Here is a 26646-nt window from a genome sequence, read left to right on the forward strand (position 1 = left end):
CATGCACATTGAGGGCTGGAGGCGGCGCTAGCTGATAAGCTCACGCGGCCCGATGCCCTAGCTCCAGCCTATATAAAGACCCTCATACCTCTGTCCCGGGACTGATATTTTTCCCACGGAGGAGCCGCCAAGGGAAGGAGCTGAGAAGAGCTTCCATCGTCCGACCCATCTGGCACCCTCAAGCCGCTGGGCGTCCGCACCAGGCCGACGGCACCCTCCACGTTCATCATCACCAAGCTTTGTCCACCGTCGCAGCTTGAGCGAACGAGCGCACCGGAGTCCAAGTCGAGGCCGGTGAGCACAAGCAAAGAGTCCATGACCCCTCTGTTCGTCTTCGGCAGTACAGGTTGATGTCCTGTTCCCTCTCCTCCTCCTTACAGATGACATGCATGCGTGTCCTCTTCTCGAGCTGCCGGCCGTCCGTGTTGCTGTGACACCGTACAAACACTAGAGGAGCATGAAGCTGTGTTGGTGATGGAGTCCATGGTCGGTGATGATGTCGCAGGCTACCAGCAGTGACGGAGAAGCCATGGAGGCAACGCCAAGATGCATCTGGACCGATTGGCCGGAACAGGCCACTACGAGGACCCGATGGGTTGCCATGCGGCGCCAAGATCACCTCCCACTAGTAGAGAATAGACCTTCCATCCAGCGTTTTTAGTCCCGATCATTTTTGGATCGGAACTCTGGGTCTAAATTTTGTAGTCTGTCAGAGTCCTTTTAATCTCGATCGGTGGTTCCAACTGGGATAAAAATGGAGCTTTTAATCCTGATTGGAGCCACCAGCCAGGATAAAATGAATTAGTCCCAGTTGGTAACTCTAACTGGGACTAAAAGTACCCTTTTTAGTCCCGGTTGGAGCCACCAACCAGGACTAATTCATGACGCCACCTTTATCTTAGCTCTCCGACTTCTCTCTCTCCCCCTTATCTGCAACTCTCCCTCTCCCTTCCTCCCCACCTTCCCGCGACCCGACCCTCTCCTCTCCCCCCCCCCTTATCTGCTCCTCTCCTAGTGATCCTCCCTCTCTGCTCCCTCCCTTCCTCCTCGCCTCCTCCTCTCCCTCTGTTCCCTCCCTCCCCGGCCTGCTCCTCCTAGCTCCCTCCCTACGAGATGGCCCGACGCGGGCGGGCGAGGGCGGCGCGGGCGAGCGGAGCTGCCCAACGTGGAACGGCGGCCAGGCATCCAGCGGGGGCACGGCTCCCAGCAGCTGGCGCAACCCAACCTCCGGCGGGGGCGCGGCTCTCGGCCGGCCAGCTAGGGGCGGCGGGAGCAGCGCACGGCCAGGCCTTCGGTGGGGGTGCGACTCCCGGCGGTCGGCGTGGCCCGACCTCCGACGGGGGCGCAGCTCCTCGTGGCCTGTCGGTGTTTTATACCCGGCAACCTACTGAGAGGTATCCCGAGGTAGCAGATTGGTTGGTGGGGAATCGTCGGACCTAGAACTCGAAAGTAAAAGTAGGGATACAAGAAAAAGATTTATATAGGTTCGGGCCGCCAGAGTAGTGTATACCTGCCCTCCTTTATATACTCCAGGGGGCGGGATTACTAGTTGGTTACAAGGAGTCCTAGTAGGATTACATGGTATGAGTCCTAGTAAGATTACAGAGAAATTCTAGTAAGAGTCCATCTTCTTCCTTCCTTGCGGGTACTGGGGATCTATCCCCGACAAGCCCCCGAGCGCTTCATAGTTGAGTGTAGCAGCCTTCGAGTACTTTTCAGATCCTCGCCGAGTAGTTTTTGTGCTCTTCGAGTACTTTGTATGGCTGAATCTTCAAAATTTCTCAAAACTGTCATGAGGCTATGGTGTGCTCAAGCCCTTGATCATCTTTATTTTGTAATCTTCATCTTTGGAATGTGATTGGAGGGCGGCGGAAGTTGCACTCCATATGGAGTAGCCCCCGAGGCTTAGGTTGAATCGAAGAATCAGGTTGATGGTCAATAAAATCCTGAATCTTCTCCCTTTGTCTTGAAAAAAACAACTGTTGGGTGTAGCTTATCAGTCCCCGAGCCTTGAAATGATTAAATAATCAATCTGAGAGTCTTTAGTCTTCACGAAAATCATCTTTCGAGTAGTCATTTGGTATCCAGCCCTCGAGCTTATGCGCCAGGTGCGCCGTAGGAGCCACGTCGAGTAGTTGTTTGACACTCAGTCCCTGAGCTTGGAAGCTAGTTGAGCCACTTGAGATATTCCGAGTAGTAATTGGCGCTTAGCCCCCAAGCCTGGGAGCTAGCAGAGCCATTGTTGGCGCTAAGCGTCCTGAAGAGTCGTCGTCGAAGCTTGACCTGGAAAAAGAGATGCATACATTATGGAGCATATTTGAGAATTTGGAACTACTGAAATTTATTCAGTGATGAATATAATGTAAATGTTGTATGTCATGCCCTTGTTTCGACCTTTTTTTCCCGAGTATTAGCCTGTTACATTTAAGCTCTCAGTGCCTATTTAGCCATTGCCACTGCGTGTGAGATCTTTATCTCATGTACGCGTACTGGCACTGCTGCTATGAAGATCTTTGTCTCGCGTCCTAGCATTTAGGTCTGACAGAAGATCTAAGGCTTTCACGAATTGAGGCGTCTTCTGCTCAAGTAGATTAACAACTGCTAAGAGAAGACATTTCAAATAAGTAGTCGACATTACGATAAAAAGACTGCGAGATTGCGTGTAAAGTAGTCATTGACACTTTTCTACCTTTTAGCGAGAATAGCGCGTGTTGCCGTGCATAGGATTTGAGACTCATTATGGTGTAGCTGCTGCGAGCCTCCAGCACTCAGTGTACCAAACCCATGGCCGTAGCCTCCGAAATTTGATGTACCAAGCCTGTTGGCGGAGCTTCCGGAACTCAATGCACAAAAATCGTGGCTATAGCCTCCATAATTCGGTCTACCAAACCCATGGCTGTCGGTCAACATGCTCCAAGAATAGTCGGCGAAGTGTAGCTCTGAAGGGTAATTCCATCGAGAGGCATACACAAATAAGTAGTCGGCGCATTCACCAACCATGTTGAAAACAAGCTAGAGAAAAATAATTGTTAAAAAAGTGATTTAGCTTAATTCAGGGACCATTGTCGATAAAGCTATGGCGGTTGTCGATGAAGCCGCGACGGTTGTTGATGAAGCCGACTAGTTGGAGTTGATTCTAACTAGTTATGTGTCATATGAAGCTTGTTCCCGACTAGTTTTAAGTCGAGACTACTATTGCCAGCCTTTGTTATGGTGAAAAGCGCCATGGCAGAGTCGTTTGTCGCTGGCTGTTTGCTGCGCGATCGGAGATCTCCTCTGGTAAGTATGTACACCGTGAATGAATAGTTGTCCAAGAGCTCATAGCCTCCCGGTATGCCTTGGGGGTGCACGTATCGCACAAACATGGCACGAGCCCAATGCTCTGCTCCGTCCTGACCTTGTGCAGGTACTCAATAGGTGAATCTTTGACCGTTGATCTTGACCGGTAGCTGCCTGTTCGACTTGGACTCGAACTCGACCTTGGCTGGAACAAGAAGCCCATCGACTTCTCAGAATGAGGTGCCGCGTGCCACCATGAAGTATCGTCGCGATGTTAGTTTCCTACAACTGCGACGCGAAATTGACTCCAGTTCGGGTAGCAGCAAAATGTGAAATCTGGTGAGATTTGAAGTGATTCTCTGCGATGTTGAGTAGATTGATCTTGGAGATTGATGATGATAAGATCTTTCAAGCTTGCCTGATGGTCTCGACGATCACCCCTACCTGGCGCGCCAGATGTCGGTGTTTTATACTCGGCAACCTACCAAGGGGTATCCCGAGGTAGTAGATTGGTTGGTGGGGAATCGTCGGACTTGGAACTCGAAGATAAAAGCGGGGACAAAAGACACAGATTTATATAGATTCGGGCCAACAGAGTAGCGTAATACCTTACGTCCTATTTGGGGTATTGTACAATGCGCCCTGGCTTGAGTGTTGTTTGGTGTTAAGGATTTGGTCCTCTGTTGTGTTCTATGAGATCTTAGCCTACCGATCTAGGGACCCCTACCCTCCTTTATATACTCCAGGGGGGCGGGATACTAGTCGGTTATAAGAAGGAGTTCTAGTAGGATTACATGGTATAAGTCCTAGTAGGATTACAGAGAAATCCCACTAGGAGTCCATCTTCTTTTTTCCTTATGGGTACTGGGGATCTATCCCCAATACGACTGGCACAGCCCGACACGGCACGGGCGGCGAGCAGGCGCGACCTGGCATGGCACCGGCGGGCGAGGGCCTGGTGTGACGCAGCAGGAGCAGATAGAATGGCGGGGGTGGGCTATTTTTTTGAAACCCTTTTAGTCTCGAAAGATTAGTCCCGATTGAATTTTCGAGACCTATTCGTCTTTCCAACCAGGACTAAAGCTTACTTTTCCACAGTGTCCGCTTCACTGGCCGTGGAGTAGCAGGAACAGTTGCCGATGATGACGGCATCGCGCGGTGCTGCAGACCACGTGACGGCACCCACGATGATGACGACGTGTGGCTGTCGGCGACGATCCCGGAGGCAACAAGAAGGTGCTGTCGAACGCCTACGGCACCCCGAGGTTGCCAAGCACGGAAGACCGACGCTAAGACGACAAGACGAAGATGATGCCGCATGGCTGCCAGAGCCGACAAGACGACACTTTCGATGATGACGAGGCGATGGCACCTTGTCACCTCTTGGAGCACGTACGACCTCGACGACAAGACGGCGTCTACACCTCGAAGCTACCAGAGGCGGTGCTCGGGATGACAAGACGGTGGATGACGATGTTGGGATACGAGGTAGGCTACGCTAGCGCAAATCAAAATATTCTACCGCGTAAACCAGGAAAACTGTCGTATATGGATCACGGGATTACCACTCGACGCACTGGTGCGGAAGATGTAGAATCGCGTCGGGGTAGCGAAGTAGATCAGCGTAGTCGATCACGTCGACGTCGAGCAGCTCCTCAGCAGCTCGTCCACGTGCAGCAAGGTCGTCCTCGTGCCACGGCTCGGCGGCGGCTCGTCGACGGCTCGTCCAAATGCTGCATGCGCAACACCTCCATGGTATCCACACGTGCAGGGAGGAAGCATCGCAAGCCAGACTACTAGGTCCGCGAGTTGCAACAGGCGAGGGCGTGGGAGACGCGGCAGATGTGTTTCGCCAAAAAGGTGTCAACCCTAGGGCGCCTCCACCCCTCTATTTATAGAGGTTCCTAATGGGCCTCTGGGTCCGAGGCCCATTAGTACTTCTAAACCTAATCCAACTCGGATCACATCCGAATTGGGCTTCCAGCCCCTTAAGTATGTGACCCTATGGGTTCGGATATGTATAGACATGGCCCGAGTACTCCTACTCGGCCCAATAGTCGGTAGTGGCCTCTAGCAAGACGTGCCAATTCCTATACACACACGAAGATCATATCAGATGAACCATCACAACATCATGTACATGCTATTCCCTTTGCCTCACGATCCGCTCTTTCTCGATCCTGTGATTCGGAATCCCTTTATAGGTTGACTCTTAACCGTACGTAGCATGGCCATGCATTTTCGAATCCAATCACTCGAGGGGCTCAGAGATATCACTCTCAATCAGAGAGGGGCAAATCTCATCTTGATTGACCATGTCTCACAGCATGCTTCTTAACAAACCGAAAGCTACCTTTTTAACTACCCTGTCATGTTGTAGCGTTTGATAGCCCCTAAGTAAGTCGATCCACATCTTGAGTACATGCGACAATCTCAGGTCTAAGGACAAAGCGTACATGTTGTGTAAAGAGAGAACTACTTCTCGTGTTGGGTCAGTCCTAGCACATGTCTCCACATGTGCCCACATTATTAGTTTAACATCTCTATATCCATGACTCGTGAAACATAGTCATCAACTAATACATATGCTAGTCTAATATTCATGTGTGTCCTCACATAAACTCCGACTAGGGACAACTTTAGAATAACCATACAAGTAAAGAGTTTCACATACAATTCACATAATTGCAAATCAATTCAAGTAGCCTTTAATGGATATTCAAGGAACATAATATAAATCATGGATACAGATGGAATATCATCATCTCTATGATTTTCTCTAGGGCACACCTCCAACAGACGATGACACCACGGGGCTGCCGGAATAGGAGGACGGTGCCAAGACGACGAAGATACCGTGGGGCGTTTGAAGGTGGTACTGGAGATGATGAGACGGAGCTGCCGGGGATGACGCCACCAAGTTGCACTGTCACACAACCCCCTCAAGCCGATGGGCTAGGCACACATGCGAGTGTGGCCAGGAGGCTGATCGGTGCACATCAACTTCCCTGCATCCACGAGCAAGGAGATGCTACTACAAGCCAACAAAGGCAAGCTAAGATGTTCCCTACAGGAGCCATGCATGCACGTACTAAGTGCATGTGCACTACCATGGATTAACAAGCCATCTGAGGGCTCCGCGGATAGAATTTCCCCGTGGCCCGACCACGTACACGTGAGATTTTGCTCCGACCAAGCTACCACGACATCTACTCGGTCCAGCTACACCTACCATGCATCTTCAACTACTACGACTACATCACCATTTGCGACCGACGAGGCGAGACGGCACGGGCGGGCGGAGCTGATGTCCCAGCTATGCTACACTGGGTCATGGACACCGACGAGGCCATGGATTATGCCGATGCCCACATCTACACCAACACTACACATGCATGGAGAATGTGAAGCGAAGACTGAAGACGACGACCACAGCAGCGGAATCGGAGGTGCTCTGCAAGCTAAACTTGCAGAGGTGAAGCGTTTTGAGACCCCGGGAACCAGAAGACCATATCGCCCAAGTCGGACTTGCCCAACGGCACGCTATGGAGCGCACATGTGTATTAGGGAACCAGTATTTGTAATTTATTAAATATATGAATAAATTTTCTATTCCCTAACCTTTGTCTATTTGTTTTGTGTACTTAGTACACTGGTATGCCTCCACTATTCCTAAGGGTAGAAAAATCTTCATGTGATTTTCTCCTCAAACAACAGAGAGCCCCCACCACGCCACCATCGGCTCTCTGCTGCTGGCATGCGCAAGCATGGTGGCATCTTTACTGCCATCATTGTTTCCGGATTGTGCACGATTTTCTCTATCCCGCCATTTGCACGCATCCCGAGTAGGGGTGGGCAGAAAACCCCGAGACCCGAACTCCGAATCCGAAAAACCTGAGCCCGAATTCATATTACCTAAATACCCGATGCCCGAAGTAAATTCTCGGGTTGTAAGTCTAGAAATCTGAAATTATACGGGGAGGTCGGGTTTTCCCCTCCGGTACCCGAACAGCCCAATTAACCTGAACTTCTTTAGAAAGCCCATATACAGAGCAGGCTGCTAGAAAAGATTTTAGGCCCTGTTTGGTTCCTTTAGGGACTAAACTAAAGTTTAGTCACCATGTTTGGTTATAGTGACTAAAGGGCATTAAATGAGTTGAACAATGACCAACTTACCCCTTAATCATTGCTGCCCCTTTCCTTTTTCCCTCCTCGTAGAAGAAGACCGCCACGGAGGCCGAGGCCATGGCGGCGGCCGCATCGACGACCGCGGCGGCGATGGCGGCGGTGTCCGCGAGGTGGTCAGCGGGGATTGACGCAGCGCATGCGCCGCTGACACGAGCCGCGCAGGCACCTCCCGGCGCAACGAGGCGAGGGCCTCAACCTGGAGCGCGGTGAGCGACACGAGCGCGCCCAGGAAGCTGTCGTGCGCCTCAGCGAGGTAGAGGAAGTCATCCAGTAGCCGCTCTGCGAAGGGGAGGGAGGACGGCGGCGGTGGCCGGGCGGAAAGTCTCCATGTCGGAGGTGGTGGTGCTGGACTCGCTGGCGGGCGTGTCAACCTCTATGGCACTCGCCGTGGTGGCGGCCGCGCGACGGAGGGTGGCAGCGGGGTGGACGGACGCAACGGCGGGTGGGGACTGGTGGCGAGGTGGGGGCGGGTGCTAGGGAGGGCTGGAAGCGGCGATGGGTGGAGGCCTCCACGACGCCCGGGATGGGGGCTGGTGGCGGGGCGGGTGGCCAGGGGCGGCGGGGCGAGTGGGGTGGGGTGCCGAGGGGAGGGGGAGTCACGAACAATGAGGGGTACAGGATGTTCAGGGTACCTTTTAGTCCCTTTTAGTCCTGAAAAGCAACCCCTTGGGAAGGCCGTGTTTGGTTTGCCCTGCTAAACTTTAGAGACTAAACTTTAGTCCCTTTTAGTTTCTAAATTGCCAAATAGGGTTGGTTTGCCCCTGCTAAACTTTAGGGACTAAAGTTTAGTCTATTTTAGTCCCTAAATTGCCAAACAGGGTGACTAAAAGTTGCTAAACTTTAGTCCCTAAAGTTTAGCCCTCTAGTCCCCAAGGGGTTGCTTATAGGGACTAAAAGGTACCTTGGACACCATGTACCCCTCATTAATGCCCCGTGCCTCCCTCCCCACCCTACCCGTCCTGAGTCCGTCAACCTCGCGACCGCTGCCACGGCGAGCGCCGCAGAGAACGCCCACGCCACTGCCCGCCGGTGAGTCCGGCACTGCCACCCCCATCGCGCTACCGTTGCCACGGCGGGCACCGCGGAGGCCGCTCCTGCCGCCATCCATCGGAGAGTTCGGCGCAGCCACCTCCGTCGCGCGGCTGCCGCCATGGCGAGCGCCGCGGAGGCCGCCCTCGTGAGCCGCGGTGAGGTCGTGCACGCAGCCGCGGAGCCCACCAGCCGAGGAGATGGACGAGCACGGCCTGTGTGGCGGCGCGCCCACCACCAGAGCCAATCTTGACATTGGACAGCTCGTCCTGCAGCGCGGCCATCTCAGCCTTGGCCGCGTCCGCCTCGGCCAGGAATGCGCGGAGCTCCGGGGTGTTGCCACCGGCGGAAGAGGCGAGCGCGCTGTCCTGCTGCGCCTTGGCCGCGGCGGCGATGAAGGAATTGGTTATGAGATCGTTCATCTTGCCTCCCGGATTGGGAAGAGACGGCTACGAGAAAGGGCAGGGCAGGCAATGATTAAGAGCAGTTTGGTCTTTGTTCAACTCATTTAATGCCCTTTAGTCCCTGGAACCAAACAGGAGGGACTAAAGGGGGACTAAAGTTTAGTTTAGTCCCTAAAGGAACCAAACAGGACCTAAAGGGCTAAACTTCAGGGACTAAAGTTTAGCAACTTTTCGTCACCCCGTTTGGCAATTTAGGGACTAAGAGCAACTCCAAAAGCTCCCTTCAAATTGCCCCAAAACCTTATTTAGGGGGAAAATAAAAAAATCTTAACTACAACAGCTCCCCCATCCTTCCGTAAAAATGTGCGGACGTTAAAATCACCTCCATCACCCCGTCCTTCCCCAATCCCGAAACTTCCTGCAGCTCATGGCCACCGGACCTCCGTGCATCTCGTGTCCGCTTCGTTCCTCATGGAGGGCCGTTCGTTCCACCTCTTCGAGGTTCCCACTAGCGGTGAAGGCGAGGTTCCCGGCAAGATGCCACCCAGGATGTCGCCTTGCTGAGACGGAGACCCCAGCGGCGGGAGCAGCGGCTGGATCATGCTGATGATGCCTCCTAACGGCAAGAAGAGGAGGCCGAAGATGGCGGGGCTACTGCCCGGGGGGAGCTAGCCCGTGGGGAGGCCGGGTGGGGTCGGCGCACTCGGCATGCCGCCGTCATCTTGGGTGGCCAACCTGGCTTGCGGCCGCCGGCTTGAACCCTTGCTGGGCTTGGACCCTCGCCGTTTCTGAGGGCTGCAGTGCCGCCGCCTCCACGGTGAAGGCGAGAAGCAGAGCGACGAGCTTGGGCAATGCCATCTCTTGGTGGTGGGATTGGAGGCCTTTGAAGTTGGAGCTAGGAGGATGCTATGCTATGACGCTTTTCCTAATTGTTGTGGATGGCGACGTGGGTTTCGCCTTCAATTTATACTACTGACGGCGTTCGAGATAAATAATTCGAACATTTACTGCAATATATAATCAGAGAAGATGTACTATGTAGTGTAGATACGTACCGTCGCAATAGGAATTTCAAGACGTAGAGTGTCAGCTCGGAGGAAATGCTGCAGCATCATTGTGAAATGAGATGGGCCTCCAGCGTAAAGAAGAAAACCATGAGCGACCTCAATGACTACGAGCTTCTGGAGGCAGCTAGGCAATCTGCAGAGGCTAACGCCGGCATCACCATTGGGGTAGCGGTCTTCCCAGTGAAGCTTCTTCAGCGCAGGCACATCGAGAACCGTCGACATGGGAGGGGTACCAAGTAGAAATAAGGGGCTATTTGGATACGAAGTGCTAAACTGTTAGAATCACATCGGATGTTCGGATGCTAATTAGGAGGATTAAATATGAGATAATTACAAAACTAATTGCACAGATGGAGTTTAATTCGCGAGATGAATCTATTAAGGCTAATTAATCCATCATTAGCAAATAGTTACTGTAGCACCATATTGTCAAATCATGGACTAATTAGCCTTAATAGATTCGTCTCGCGAATTAGACTCCATCTATGCAATTAGTTTTATAATTAGATTATGTTTAATACTTCTAATTAGTATCAAACATTCGATGTGATAGGTGTTAAAGTTTAGCCTGTACACTTGCATCTCCTGGAGGCTTCCGGCCGCCACTTGGAGGCGCTCCAGCTGCATGACCGAGGAAAGACGTAGGTATAGAAGTGACTTGGAAGGGAGGGTGAGCACCCTCACGCCATGGATTCTGAGCAGCTCCAGTCTCTCAAGGCAAAGGCAGAGCAGCGCGACCAGCATCGATCTTTTTGGGGTTCTTTTTGGTCAGAGGAAGAAGAAGAAAGAATAAGACACAGAGAGAGTACGGAGGCATCAGGCTGGACCCAATTATGATGATGTGGCATGTCTAGTTATTAGCGATATGCTGTGGGTTGATATGTTTTCGTAGGGAAATTTTTTTGAAGAGCCCCTAATACATACTTTTGGGGAAGAAAAAAATATTGAAGTTAAGAAACTAAACTTTTTTTTGAAGTTAAGAAAGTAAACTTTAATCTTTAGTAGGGCCAACCAGACCTCAATCTCAGCCCAGCCCACTGTCATTACTGCCGCACAAAAACATATCCCAGTTCGACCCCAGCAGCCGCACTGCTCAAAGCCTCGTATCCCCTTCGTAAAAAAAAAAATCCCCGTCGCCCCAAGGCCTCCGCCGCTCGACTGCCCGCCGCCCACCGCTTGGACGCCCTCCGCTCCATCCTCGTCCTCCCCATTGATCCCATGCGAGCCCGGTGTCCGCTTCCTCCCCATCCACATCTGGCGCGCGTCCGCATCCATCCGCATCCTGCCTCGCGGCGACGGCCTCCCCGTCCGAGTCCTGCCTTCTTCGCGGCGGCGGCCTCCCCGTCCACGTCCAGGCGTTGTCCCAGTCCGCATCTGCCGTCCTGCTCAGCCAAGTCTGATTGAAGTACATGCTAGCTGAGGTCCTGTGTCTGGATTGATACTAATTAAAAATATTAAATATAAGCTAATTATTCAAACTAGTTATATAAATGGAGGCTAATTCACGAGACAAATCATTAGCAAATGGTTACTGTAGCACCACATTCTCAAATCATGAACTAATTAGGCTTAATAGATTCGTCACGCGAATTAGCCTAGGACTTCTACAATTAACTTTATAATTAGCTAGTTTTATAATTAGCTCATGTTTAATTCTTCTAATTAACATCCGAACATTCGATATGATAAGGGTTAAACTTTAGCCCGAGGATCAAACACGTCCTGAGTGTTTGATGCTCCGAGTCTGCAAGCGAGATTTTTTTTACCTGCGTGGATAAGGGGGTGTTTAGTTCCACGGACTAAAGTTTAGTCCCCGTCATTAGGAGGACTAAATATGAGCTAATTATAAAACCAATTGCACAGATGGAGTCTAATTCGTGAGCTAATTATAAAACCAATTGCACAGATGGAGTCTAATTCGCGAGAGAACTAATTAGTCCATGATTTGACAATGTGATGCTAATCATGAATTAATTAGGTTTAATAAATTCGTATAGCGAATTAGCCTCTATATATGGAATTGGTTTTATAATTAATCTATATTTAATACTCCAAATTAGTATCTAAATATTCGATGTCACAGAGATGCATGAAACCAAATACCCCCTGAATGTCGGGCATTTCGGAAGTACCCGAACCCGAAACGTCGGGTACTCGAGTTGTCGGGTTCGGGCAAATCTCGGGTTTCAGTTCCTGGAACCCGAATAATCCGACTCGAAATTTTCGGGTTACCCTAACGCCCACCCCTAATCCCGAGGCCACCCCTAATCTATGCAGCAATAACTACTCGCGCCTTGCTCAAAGGCAGCGGTAATGAAGTCCCACAGCGACAGCGACATGCCGCCCCCCAAACAACGGCTGCGCCGTGGAGCCCGGGCGTCATCCGCTGTGACACCCCGCCGCTCCGTACAGGGGCTTCCGTTAACAATCCCGTCGTCTTCGTCCTCTCCCCCGCTCCGCAGGACGGCAGGAGCAAAGAGCAACCAGTTACGCGAGGCCACCGCGCCCGGGTGGTGGGCCAAGGGCCGAGCGACTCCACTGTAGCCCACTGCTCTCGTGCTCAGTAAAAGCTGTAAAAGACGGGAGGGCAAAAGGCTCCAAGCGCCAAGGGCAGCGAGCCAGCGACTGTCCGCGCGCGAGAGAGGGAAGCACGACAGCACGAGCACCAGACAACAACACCCCCCGCCGCTCTCCGCCTCTCTCGCCGCTGTCCATTTCCTACTTGAGGCGGAGCGGGCAGCCACCAAGCCCGCGCTCGCGGACGAGCCAAGCGCAAGCTCCCAAAACACAAAAGAAAAGGAAAGAAAAGAGCATGCCTCCCAACGGCGGCACCGCTCTGCTGCCGCCGCCGCTGCTCATCCTCCTACTGTCTCCGCTGCTGCTGCTGCATTCCCTCGCCAATGCCGGCTCGCTCGACGCCGACGTCGCGGCGCTCACCGACTTCCGCCTCGCCGCGGACCCGTCCGGTGCCGCGCTCGCGAGCTGGAACCTGTCCGCGAACCCGGCGCCCTGCGGCGGGGCCTGGCGCGGGGTCACCTGCGCCGGCGGCCGCGTCACGCGCCTGGTTCTCGAAGGGCTCGGCCTCTCCAGCGCTGAAGCGCTCCCGGCGCTCGCGCGCCTCGACGGCCTCCGCGTGCTCAGCCTCAAGGGCAACGCCTTCTCCGGCGGGATCCCCGACCTGTCGCCGCTCGCGGGGCTCAAGCTGCTGTTCCTCGCGCGGAACGCGCTGTCCGGCCCGATCCCGCCGTCGCTCGGGGCGCTGTACCGGCTGTACCGCCTCGACCTATCGTTCAACAACCTGTCCGGCGTCGTGCCGCCCGAGCTCGGCCATCTCGACAGGCTGCTCACGCTGAGGCTGGAATCCAACCGGCTCACCGGCGGGATCGACGCCGTCGCGCTGCCGAGGCTGCAGGAGTTCAACGTCTCCAACAATTTGATGTCGGGGAGGATTCCGTCCGCCGTAGCGGCTTTCCCGGCCGCGGCGTTCGGCGGGAACGTCGGTCTGTGCGGTGCACCGCTACCGCCGTGCAAGGACGAGGCGCAGCAGCCCAATGCATCGGGGGCCGTGAACGCGTCCGCGGCGGGGGACTGCCCCCCGGCGGCTGCCATGGTGGCGCCAGCGGGTGCGGAGGCGCAAGGAGGCGGCGGCAAGGGGAAGATGAGCCGCGCCGCGGTGGTGGCAATCGTGGTGGGGGATTTCGCCGTGGTGGGGCTCGTGGCCGGGCTGCTCTTCTGCTACTTCTGGCCGCGCCTCTCCGGCCGGCGTAGCGGGAAGCGGCTCCAGCAGGGGGAGAAGATAGTGTACTCCTCGAGCCCTTACGGCGCCGCCGGGGTGGTCGCGGCGGCCGGTGCCGGTGGCGCGACGTTCGAGCGTGGGAAGATGGTGTTCCTGGAAGACCTCAGCTGCAGCAACGGCGGGACGAGGCGGTTCGAGCTCGAGGAGCTGCTGCGCGCGTCCGCGGAGATGCTGGGTAAAGGCGGGTCCGGCACGGCGTACAAGGCCGTGCTCGACGACGGCACCGTGGTGGCCGTGAAGCGGCTGCGCGACGCCACGGCGGCGGCCGCCGCGTCCAAGAAGGACTTCGAGCACCACATGGCGGTGCTGGGCCGGCTCCGCCACCCCAACATCGTGCCCCTCATCGCGTACTACTACGCCCGCGACGAGAAGCTGCTGGTCTACGAGTACATGCCCAACGGCAGCCTCTTCTCGCTGCTCCACGGCAAGTCCTCTCACTCACTCCTCGTGAATGAACAGTGAATTCGCGCAGCATCAATTGTTCGGCTTGAATGCTGAATTGAAGCGTGCACTGTGGCTGTGGCGCAGGTAACCGGGGCCCTGGGCGGACGCCGCTGGAGTGGGCGGCGCGCCTGCGCATCGCGTCTGGCGCCGCTCGCGGGCTGGCGTACATCCACCACTCCGGCCGCCGGGGCAGCGGGACGCCCAAGCTGGCGCACGGCAACATCAAGAGCACCAACATCCTCATCGACAGGTTCGGCGTGGCGCGGCTGGCGGACTGCGGCCTGGCGCAGCTGGGCTCGTCCCCGGCCGCCGCCGCGGCGCGCTCCGCCGGGTACCGCGCCCCCGAGGCGCCCCCGCCGCCGCGGCCCTGGGCGTCGCACAAGGGCGACGTGTACGCGTTCGGCGTGGTCCTCCTGGAGCTCCTGACGGGGCGGTGCCCCGGGAGCGAGCTCCCCAACGGCGGCGTGGTGGTGGAGCTCCCCCGGTGGGTGCAGTCGGTGGTGCGGGAGGAGTGGACCTCGGAGGTGTTCGACCTGGAGCTGATGAAGGACAAGGGCATCGAGGAGGAGATGGTGGCGATGCTGCAGCTGGCGCTGAGCTGCGCGGTGGCGGCGCCCGAGCAGCGGCCCAAGATCGGGTACGTGGTGAAGATGATCGACGAGGTCCGCGCGTGCGGGGAGGCGTCGCCGTCGCAGGACGAGTCCGTGGACGAGTCCTCGGGCGTCTCCGACTCGCCCGCCGTGTCGGAGGGCGGCGCGCTCAGCCAGTGAGCGAGGGGGCGCGCTCGGGGTGGTCCTTCGGATTTGCCTTGTGATGCGTGCCTTTGGTTTTACTGCCTGCATTTGTTTTCTTCTGATGGTTTTTGGGGGTGAGGAGGTGGATTGGCATGGGCCGTTGGATCTGGTGATGGGCTTGTATATGTGGCTCTGATTCTGATCGTTTTGCTGTTGTTTTTTTTAACTAGTAGTAGATCCCTAGAGTAGCTGCAGCGCCGGCTTGTGTGAAAAAAAAAAAGAGAGGAGGGTGTGATTGTGTGAGTGGATCATGACACGGTCTTTTGGTGCATCTTTCGCTGTGACTTTTGGCACTAGTTACCATGTGTCCTTGAAGGAGTAGCTGCATGCCTGCATCAGTGCAGTGATTCATGGCATTTCAGCTGCTAATGTGTTTAGCCTTTCTGGTTTCAGACTTTCAGATGTTCACTTTGTTTGCGAGAGCCGTACGAACCATGTGGCTGTGGTAGATGGCTGATTACTTAAGTACTGTACTGTTAGGAGTGATTGGAATTGGATAAGCATAATGGCCTCATCGAGAACCAGTCCAGGGCTGCAGGCAGGCCCAGCAAGGTCGACCGTTGGGTCCGGCAGCGGGTGATGATGGCGCAACGGGATGGGTTGGGACCCCCGGGCCGTTTGCGACGTGATTTGGACACACCCTCCTCGTCTTGTGTCTCTCATGGGGGCTGCCTCCGCCTGCACGCACGGCCTAGCGCCTACACAGGCAGGCATCATCGGACGTGGTGAGTCGGGTGGTCACGGTGCCGCGCCCCGATGACTGCCGTACCTAGGGGGAGGACCGGAGGGAGGGGAAGGCTCTGCATGCCTTCATCGCTGCGACCCTGCAAGAGACGTTGCAAACTGCAAAGGAACGGGTGCCCTGGCCCTGGGCCCTGCCCGGTGCCCGCGACCGCGGCCTTTGCCAGGATCCAATGCAAGTGCTGCTGCTCTTGCTTCTCGCTCCACACATGAGTAGCTCATCGCTCCATGAACACTGCGAGCCTGCAGTTGCCATGCTCGTGCTTCTTGGCCATGGACGCATTGATGTGTTCGATGTTACAGTAGTAGTTGTGGTTGCACCAAAGCACCACCCTGCCACCCCCACCCGCCCCCTCTCGATCCAATCCACCTCGGCACCATAAAAGATCTCCGGGTCCCAGCCCGGCAGTCACAGTCCTGAACGATCATTGCAAATTTGTGGGTGCAGCGCGTCGCAGCACCGCCCAGCAGTACGTCGCAGCAGAAGCACGGCGCCTAACCTGAAAAGCGTACACAGACGAGGTGAGGTGGAACGATCCCGTCCAGTTCTGTGGGATGGACGGTCCCGTTCATGGTTGGAGTGGGATGTTGCGTGCAGTGTGTTTGTTTTTTTAAATGGAGTGTGTTTGGTCGAAGGGGCTCAGATGAGTGATATGAAATATTTTTGACACCGTTAGCTCCTATATGTCATTTAAGATCCCACCTGTCACCTTATATACATTTTTATTATTTTTTCTTTTATTTTTTCCCTTATCCTCTCACCGCCGGCATCCTCACAGCTTATCCTCCACACGCCGGCCTGGGCCCCGGCCGCGCCGCCCAGGGGAGCTCGCTCCCGGCGGTCTCGGGCCCTGGCCGCATCGCCCGGGGAACTCGCCCCGGCCGCCGCGCCCAGGGGAGCTTGCCCTCGCCGGCCTCGGGCCCTGGCCTCGCCGCCCGGCGCCATGGCGGAGCTCGAGCTCGCCCCCTTGCCAGCGCCGCCCCAACCTCCTCCGCGTCGCCGTCCGCAACCGCCCAGCTGAATCCTGGCGAGCTCGGGGCCCCGCGTCGCCGGTTCTTGGGCCACGGGGAGCTCCCGCCGCTGCCCGTCGGGGGAGCAGGCACCGCCCCTCAGGGAGCTCGCGCGGCTGCTCGCGGTGGGAGCTCGCGCAGCTGCCCGCCGAAGGAGCAGGTGAGCGGCAGACGGGGCACGACGGAGTCGAGGACGAGCTCGTCCGCTCGATTTTGACGGACGGGGGCGTCACTGATCTAAGTGGAATATTTCCCTCCCTCCGTCCCGCTCGTCTCCAACCAAACACAAAGAAAAAAAAAAAACCATCCCATTCCGTTCCATCCACGCATCCAATTATAAAAGAATATACACGGTAATTTTCTCTTAGCAAATTTTTCTTTTACGAAAGCTTTATCTATGAGTAAATTGCACCAAGAACATCTAAGGAAATGACAGCCCACCATACAACAACTTGTCATATGAGTGCAAATTGCTACAACAACTTGTAAAATATTCAATGTAGTACAATAACTTGATAGGTAGATGCAGATTGGTCAAATAACATGTAAAATTCTCAATCCAGTGTAATAACTTGGCAAATTGATACACCGACAGTCAAATATTAAGCAAAGTAGATGAATATGCAAATTTTTTTCTATTCAATATTTTAATTTTGGTAGATGAATATTGTTGATCATGACTAGGCTATTCTTTCGAACCGTGCACATAACTTATCTGTTAATTAGTCAAATTGAATTAAAAAATTAAAATTACGTCATTGGGATTTTTTTTCTTCTTCTCATGTATTCAATGAAAAAACTGAACCTTGTTTATTTCTGTTATTTTAGCTCATTCTCAATTTCTAAACAATTACATGAAGTCTTATAAAATATTTATACCAAACTCCCAAAATGCATTGTTAGTATATGTTAATATTTTTTTTGGGCGTATCAGCAGGGAGGTTCTACCTATTTTTTTCATTAATATAAGAAAGGGGGAGTATATACAGATGGATTTATAGAGCTTTCAAGCTCAAAACGCAAAAAGATAAAATTAAATGGAGAGACTACTCATAAAATTGTCTAACAGGAGCTTCACCCTCGGCTTGGCTCTAAGTACAACTAGAGCCATATCATCTGCAAATATATTGTTTTTTAGTTGAACAATGCACATAATCAAATATGTAAAAGAATAGTGGAGGTAAACTTATCAATATTAAATATGAAATTAAATAGCCATAATCAAAATTAAATCACCATACAAAAATAAAAATGACATGACATTAATTTCCTAAATACTGAAAATTCTAGTATTGCTATCAATGGTCAAATAATGCTTAATAATTTGTTCCGACATGAATATATACTGACCGACATTAGCATATGTTGCTCATTATAACATTTAGACTATGAATGCACCAATTTATCAAGTTGCTCGTTATAACATTTAGACTGTGAATGCACCAATTTATCAAGTTATTGATCTAAGTTTAGTAATTTACAAGTTCTTGGACCAATATGTACCCACCTATTCAGTTATTACACTAGATTAAACATTTTACAAGTTGTTGGACTAATCTGCACCCACTTGACATGACAAGTTATTGTACGGTGGGTGCAATTTACTCTTTATCTATTATCAAACTTAACTAAGTCCGGTAACAGTGTACAGGTATGTATATCTCTGTTACGGCAGTCCCACTGGGACATTGATAGTTTATATCCCTCTTAATTATCATGCTAACTAAGCAATTTGCTGATGTGGCAGTAGATTTATTATGGAGAGAGAGAAACCATTTCTTAGAGAGGAAACCAAGTCCTCACGCGCACCGATGGGCCAAGAAACCAGCGAACCTGCATTGGGGGAGACCGTTTCTTCTTAATTACTGTCGGATTCTTTGCGCTTGCACCGCTGCTACCCATCACTCGAGCTCCTTTACATGATGCACAGAGGATCTGGTACTAGAAGGGAAAATGATTAGTTGGATTTTGTTTAGACTCTAGATAAAAAAGTTGCATTGTGAAGGATGATTTCTTGATACAATATCCTAGATTATGGAAACTAGTTGGTTTCTCCCATTGGGAGTGCCCTTGCACGTACGTACGTAGCATTGTTCTCACGAACTACTGACTTGGATCTGCAGGCCCACATGGGTGTACGGTTACAAAGGTCCACTTGTCAGTAGTAAATATCTCGCAGTTAGAACTTGAAGGACACTGCATCTGCACGTTTAATTGTTATAGATCTTCACTTCGTACTGTTTTGCTGGAGCGTCCTTCAATTGAAGTGCGTACATACAACAGCAAGTAGCCAGCAACAAGAATCGCCGAATGCGCTCACCGTGCACGCCAGGCAAGAATACGCGGGGACCGGTACATGGATTTATTTTTTGCCGTTACACGTACAGAAATTTACTACCCTGTCTCTATACCAACGTGCTTGTCAGTGGACCTACGGTAACTGCTGTCCCGCCCCGCCCCCACCCCACGGAGGTGGATGTGGAGACGAGGCTGGGGGCGCGCACAGGTGTACATCAACATGGCATCGCATCGCCGGCCGGCCCGGTGGTCCTGCCGTGTCCAGATCAGCACGAGCACACCAGGTCACCAGCTGCGACCGCGAAGCGCTCGGGTCGATCCGCCGCTCGCGCTCCGCCGGCCAGCCGGCCGGGCAATGAGTGGCTTTGGCGTGCCCCGCCCCCGTCGGCCCGGGCATCATGGTGCATGTACACCGCTGCAGTGCCGCGGTACACGCAACTGGGAGCGGCACATGCGACGCCGACGCGAGGCGGGTCCATCCGTAGAGATACAGTGAAGTGGTTAGCTCGGGCCTTCAGCCGTGGCGCTGGCGCCTTTTCTGACCCAAAGTCTGGCAAAAACGACTCCAACAACGGCCGGCTTACTTCACCCGCTTGTTGGGTGAACTGTCTACAGAGACTCATCTGGAGTAACAGTCGACTCGCAAACGCATGCGGCAGCACCGGAGCCTGGCGTCACGACCGATCAAATCAGCCGTCATGCTCATCAGGCATCGCTAGGGCCGGGAGCCGATCGATCCAGCTCCTGGACTACGACAGCGGTGTTAAGGTTGGACTTGGATCGCGCATCTAGCTAAGCTGCTGGGTACTTGCATCTAAACAAGCGTGAGCTCCAACTGTAAGACTGTTGCGTACCGATCCACGACGCGATCCAGGGTTACTGTCGAGCACTGACGCGCGCCCCTGTTGCTCCACATGAGCGAGCTCATGGCCCGATCGCTTTCCGAGCCGCACCTCGTCTCGATCCCGTCGGTCCCCCTTCCGCTGCACCTGTAACCCCACTGTAGCTCAAGGCTGCGCGCGGCTGGCTACGGCAGCTGGGTCTGGGCCTGGGTCTGGGTCTCGCGCTGGCGATCTGGCGCTGGAACAGGAGGTCTGGTGGACCTGCTGCAGCCTGCACGTAGTGGCCGGCCGGGGTGCGCGGCGAAAGGTGCTCTTGCATCTCCGTTTTTGCTGGATAAAGTGCGGGCGGATCCACGGAGAACAGGAGGTGGTGGCGCAGCCGCACTGTGTTGCAAGCCGAGACGAGCGTTGTCTTTTCGGTGCGAAAAAGCTACGGAGTAGTGGTAAACTTGAAAGAGGGTGGGGTGCGATGAGGACCCTTCTTTTTGGGCGATAATTAGATATAAGTAGTCATCATGAAATAATTAGGTTAGATGGGAAATTTTGTTTCTTTAGAGAGTATGGGAAAAAAAAAAAGAATTGAACGTGTTGTGTGAGTCGGGCTGGCGGCAAAGATTGTTTTCTTAAGAGGATGATGATGACGGCCAGATTTGCATCTACAAATGAAGACGAATATAACAACACCTTAGTTAGAAAAAATAATGTCCTAAAGGCTGCCGCCGCATCATGCATGGCCTTGTCTGCATCTCTGGGCCTGGTTCTCCTTGCGGCCGGGAGACCAGAGCCCATATCGAACATGGGGTAAGTGGGTCCGGCCCAAAGTACTAGGCCATTGTAATGCAACTGCTTATAATGGACTAAAAGTAGATTGTGGCCCATTGACGACACATTCCGTCTAATAATCCTTATATCCAGATCTCAAAAAAAAAATCCTTATATCCAGCTTTCCAAAAAAAATCCTTATGTCCTTGCTTCTGCACATATTTCTTTAAAAACAAATTGTACACATTAACACCTGGAACAATTATTTCGACTACTTAAACATATTTAAAAAATAATTGAATACTACAAATTTGTGAGAAAAAAGGAACTAACAAATTTAATTTCTCCATTTTCTTTCAGTGTATCTAAAGGAGAGTTGGAAGTGGGGTGAGTAGAGGATTTCATGATTAGTTTTCCTCCACCTAGCTAGGTGGAGTATAACACCCTCTGGGCGCTAATCCATACATGACATATGGTTATTACTGCATACATGTCACTGGTACGTCTACACCATTTGTGCTTGCTTCGAGTACACATGTGGATATACAGTGCGTACCCCACTGATGGCTTGGCGTGTGTGCATGCTTAAAAAGGAATTAGGTTTGGCGTCGAGATGGCCTGATCGCGACATATATGGTTCAGTGGTCTGCCTGCTCGATGGCGGTGGACGGAGAAGCTGAGATTAGATGAGAGGGGCAGCTCGTTGGTGACATCTTTCATCGTCAGACGCCACCAAAGTCCAAACCAGGCTTTGCTCGTTCCCAGCAATTCAGCAAAGACGCCTTCCTCGTTCTCGGCAAGCAGCGGCAGCATTCAGTGCATAGCGGCAGCGATCGACGCCGGGGCTGGCAGCGCGTGGGCCGACGTGTTGGACACTTGGACGCAAAAACATGTTGCACCTTAAACACTGAACAGGTTCTATATACTCGACCACGCGTAGGACGTACAACAACAGAGACAGCTCTCATATTTTTATATGGTGGATGGAATTAGTTTACGAGCAAAGTAGGAACGGAAAAAAATTACAATGCAGCAACCGTACAAGAATAACTAGTTTTTCAACAAACTCTAAGGGCCCCAAACGCAAAACCCAAGCGGGATCCCGGCCTTTTCCTCGGGTTGGAGGCCCGTGCGACTCTCCGGCCACAAGCCAATCAACCCTGCCTTTTGGAAGCCCATCTGCTAGGGGAGCTCGAACCGATCCCTTCCTTTTCCACGAGCCAGCTCCTCCCCACCTCGAGGGTTCGGGCGGCATTTCCTGAGCGCTCGCGACTCGTGAGAAGAGCTGCTTCGCATCGCCTCCTTGTCGCCCTTCATCCGTCCAAGCGCCGCCGCCCCTGCCTCTGTCCAAGCGCCGCCCCCTCCGCCTTCCCATCGATACGCCACCGCTGCTACGTCTCCCTTTCCAGGCGCTGCCTCTCCGCCTCCCATCTCGTGACTCACGCGCCGATCTGCGACGACGCCTCCACCTCGGCCACCACCTCCGCATCCACCATGGTGGTGCCGGTGCGTCTTCCTCCTCAGCACATGAGTTCTCTTCCTCTCCTATTACCTAGGGCTTATACTCCTCTTGTTGATTCGAGTTCTTTTAGATCTTGGTGACTTCAAACTTGCTAGACCCAAGATCCACTCCTTGTTCGTCTCTTCATCTTGGTCTAGGTAAGCCTCTCCAGTGGTGCTCATGTTTTAGATTGCTTGTTGGTTGCTTCAAGTATATCTGATATGCATGATTTATTCATCTTTAATTGGAACTATCGAGACAGTAGCTTGGATCCTACTTTCTTAGCATAAGCCAATCACTTACAGTATAGTGATGTGTATTTTCAACTTTTCAGTTCTTTGAGATTTCAGCTTTCCAGAGATTTCTTCATTAGCTTTGGGCAAAATAGCCAAAATCATCCCCGAACTTTCCATAAAGGGTTAAGTTCATCCTTAAACTTTCAAAAAGGGTTAATATAGTCCTTCAACTCTTGCTTTTGAGTCAAACGTGTCCTTGTGCTGACGTGGCGCTGCATGGTGGAATGAGACGAATGTTAAATGTCTGTTTTGCCCTTGGCTCTTGCATAATGACAGGTGGGACCTACATGCTAGGATTTTTCTTTTTTCTTTTACTCCTCGCATCTCTGGCTCCGACGGTGGCGTGGGGGCGGTCGACGGCACGGGGGCATCAACGGCCGGGACGATGGAGCAACGACTCGGGGGGAGTCAGCTGTCGGTACCACCGAGAGGAACATGAGCAGCATAAGAAGCTCCCAGTACCAAGGGCAAAACGCACATTTCACTTTCATCTTATGCCACTATGCAGTGCCACATCTGCACAGGGACGTGTTTGACCCAAAAATGAGAGTTGAGGGATTAGATTGACCATTTTGAAAGTTTAGGGACGAACTTGACCCTTTGTGGAAAGTTCAAGGATGATTTTGACTATTTTGCCTTAGCTTTGATTGTCCTGATAAAGTCAATCTATCCCTGACTGATGTCTGAATATGGTGTTCAGTAGTTTGCTAGCACTGTAGTTCAATTGTTGTCTAATTTCAGCAATTTGTTTTCTGAATATGTGTTAGTGATCTCACAAGTATAGTTCAGTTGCCGCCAATTTTACTTAGCAGCCTTTTCAGAATGAAATATAGTTGAACCTACACCTATCTCACAAATTTTCTTTAGAAATTTAAACTGCTGCAGTGACTAGGCCTGCAAATAGTCCCCCATGTTTTGCAAGTGAAAGATTCTGGCCAAGGATTTCAGTTTTCATGCAAACATTCTAGTTCAATGATAGTATTCACCTGTTTTAACTAAAATTATCTGCCAATGCTCTGCTAAAACAGAATACTTCATTCAACAGTATATTTTGCTTGCTGGAGTGTTGTTTGTTGAGCTATATTACAGAATACTTCAGTCAGTTGTTTGTTCTCACTAGCACCAATTAGAGCTAGGCATTCAACCATTTTTCCCCTTTGCAGTTTATGTCACACTTTCTACTTTGAAGTGCAGCCCTACAAACTCATTGTGCACCTCTAGTTCTCTTTCATTTGCATACATATCAGCAGGAAATGCTGTTTTTCATATGCATGAGTGTTAGCACCTGTTTTTTAGTATTGCTTGCGTTGTGCTCACATTAGATTGGTACAGTGCAGTTCTTGAGTGTGTGGGAGGTTTGTATGATAGCTTGGAATTATATTGATACATCGCCATTGGTAATCTGATATCTGTCAAGCTATGTTTATGTGAATGGTCGAAAATATTTAACGTACAATAGAGAAGTTAGAATTTTTTTAATTTGTTTGATGAATGATTTAACTTTCATTTAAGATGAACGATACCTGCTACCTGGCTGTCAGACAGATACATTATGCAAATCCTTTATGTAGCCAGCACAAAGAGAATTTGAGGTGCTGAGCTATATGTTTTGGTTATCAAATCTGGACTTCTCATCTGACAAGTGAAGTTTCCTATGCATCGTTACATAATGTGTTTTTAGTAAGATGTTTAGTTTCCCTGGTAGCTGTGAGTGTGTGCATTCGTCATGTCCTTGTCCAAATTCCAAGATGGAAATTGTACTGTGTGATTTTGGTGGTGCAACACCACTGCCCTGCCACTGAAGAATTTTTCTTCCTTCTTAGAACCTTATGAATAGGATCTGTGAGTAGGATCCTTTTCTTTTTGGTTAAATGCTGATGAATTCTTAGAAGTATAAGGCATGTATACTAGTCATATCAACTCATTGTCGGTGTTTAGAATCGGCAACCTCGCGAAGTCTTTACAACGGCTGGGAAACCTGTCTACGAAGCTAAGCATATTGCCACCCCAACCATCAAATATGACACTGGGCCCCTTCTTAAAGATGGAATGACCCAGCCCAATAAAGGAAGGTTCACATACGCGATGCCTTCCATTTGTACGAATCACAAACATACCACATGACCGGACGTAGAGCCAAAATTCACTAGCAGACTGAGACGGGCGCATGTGCTGGATCCTCAAAGTACCCGAGGTAGTGTTTTATGCGTGGAGCTCACCGAAGATCAGGAACTCGAAGGCGAACTTGAACACACAATTTAGAAAGGTTCAGGCCGCTTATGTCGCGTAATACCCTACGTCCTATGTGTTGGTTGGATTGTATTGATTGATGATTGTTTGGAGGCGGTCCCTGCCTCGCCTTATATTGCCAGGGGCAGGTTTACAGGTTGGTTGTTTACAAGAGTACCAGTCGGATTCGACCAGAGAGTCCTACTTTAATTGCTACGAGTAGTTTCCTAATCCTAGACTAGTCCTTGTCCTCCACGTAGACCACGCCGTCCTACATCGTAGTCTCTATGTCTGACACGTCTCAGTGTACAACCCCGTATTGTAGGACTGTCCAAGCCTCCTGGTGGGCCCATAGATGTATGCCGACAAGCTCCCGAGTACTTTTTAGTCAAATGCAGCAGTCCCAAGTACTTCTGTAGATGTCTTCGACTAGTTTGTGGTGCTCCTTTGAGTATTCCACCGGATTGAGTCTTCGAATGTGCTCGAGTATTGCCATGGGGCTAGAAGGTGCTCAAGCCTCATTTAACTTGGTCTTGAATCTTGAATCTTGAATTTTATATGGAAATCGCACTTCATATGGAGTAGCCCCCGAGCCTTAGGTTGAATCAAAGAATCAGGCTGAGGGTCAATCTTATAATTTCACATCTTTCCCCCCTTAAAATCTAGAGAATTTTTTTATCCAACGGGCACGTGGCACATAGCCCCCAAACCGTTACACGACTAGTTTGGGTATAAGGGTCAACAACTGGTCAATGTGATTGTTCGTCTTCAGAAATCTTATCTCTTCCAAATAAATTGGAAACTATTCCGATGATAGCTGAAAGCTTTTAAAACGGAATAATCCATTGCTGATCATGCCACAAACCAGTCACCACTACCATGCTAAACATACAACGCCAACTTTGCACAACCAGGAGCTAAATAATCCCATGATAAGAATGAGTCATGCTAAAACAAGACAATAAACAATAGTCAACATTGAAAAGTCGTAAATGAAAATTGAATCTACTATTTTATTAATCCATTGCTGATCATGCCACAAACCAGTCACCACTACCATGCTAAACATACAGCGCCAACTTTGCACAACCAGGAGCTAAATAATCCCATGATAAGAGTGAGTCATGCTAAAATAAGACAAAGTGAGTAGGATAAAATTAACATAAAATAAGCAAGAGATGCTATTTCTAATAGAGCATCAGCAAATAATTTGGCTCTAGTTATCACACATGTTCATCTACTAACATGACCTGCAAAACCGCATGACCTACAGGGATGAACAAAATCAAGTCCACTCCAAGCTCTCAACAAAATCATGCGACAGCAGCTCCCCGAACAAAATGATGGTAATAGTATCATCACCTCTCAACCAGGTAATAACAGAAAATGCTTAAACTCAAGCAACCATTATGCCACCCAACATATTACTACTATCAGCATGTCCAGCAACTACAAAAAGAAGACAACAAATTAAGGAAGGAACATATCGAGCAATCTTTTTCTGCAACCAAATTAGCCCGACACTTGGGTTTTTGGTGCCCACCAATATTTTTCTGCTCGTTTCACTTTGGAAAACCTCATTTGCATCAACTTTCTACTCATCCGATAGCCCTTCCATGGCATCCACTATGTTAATACATTTCTCCTCTGAGTAGTCTTCTTCTCGTCTCTTCTTCTCTTCTAACTTTTCTAGAGTTTTTTCAATCTGATCCTTTCTAAAGTCAATGTAATCCCCAAGTTTTGATACCATCTGACTTTGCTTGCGTTTCTTTCCACTGGTAACATCTTGGTCCTATGAATTACGACTGGCTCTACTCCAAACATATCATTGAATTTGTTTGTAAATACTCCTCCAACCTTCTGCTGTCCAACTATTTTATCCCTTAAACATTGGAAAGTTGACAAGCTCTTTCAGAATATCCACTAGTCCTTTCTCATACATGTAGCTTCATAAATCCCTTTTCG

At 51.2% G+C, this 26646-nt stretch overlaps 1 protein-coding gene across 1 annotated transcript; it reads left to right on the forward strand.

Moving 5' to 3' along the window:
- The first annotated feature begins 12454 nt into the window (after positions 1 to 12454).
- LOC117858903 (probable leucine-rich repeat receptor-like protein kinase At1g68400) lies at positions 12455 to 15409 on the forward strand. The gene is made up of 2 exons (XM_034742059.2): positions 12455 to 14187; positions 14292 to 15409. The coding sequence occupies exons 1-2, from the start codon at positions 12780 to 12782 to the stop codon at positions 14975 to 14977; spliced, it is 2094 nt and encodes a 697-aa protein (XP_034597950.1). The 5' UTR covers positions 12455 to 12779; the 3' UTR covers positions 14978 to 15409.
- The last annotated feature ends 11237 nt before the right edge of the window (positions 15410 to 26646 follow it).

Source organism: Setaria viridis, chromosome 5 (genome assembly GCF_005286985.2).
Source record: "Setaria viridis chromosome 5, Setaria_viridis_v4.0, whole genome shotgun sequence".
Lineage (NCBI taxonomy): Eukaryota > Viridiplantae > Streptophyta > Magnoliopsida > Poales > Poaceae > Setaria > Setaria viridis.

Bases quoted from the DNA above. Each gene is read 5' to 3' on its own strand.
- LOC117858903 (XM_034742059.2), top strand. From the start codon at position 12,780: ATGCCTCCCAACGGCGGCACCGCTCTGCTGCCGCCGCCGCTGCTCATC. The intron at 14,188-14,291 runs GCAAGTCCTCTC...GCTGTGGCGCAG, and splicing joins CCTCTTCTCGCTGCTCCACG to GTAACCGGGGCCCTGGGCGG.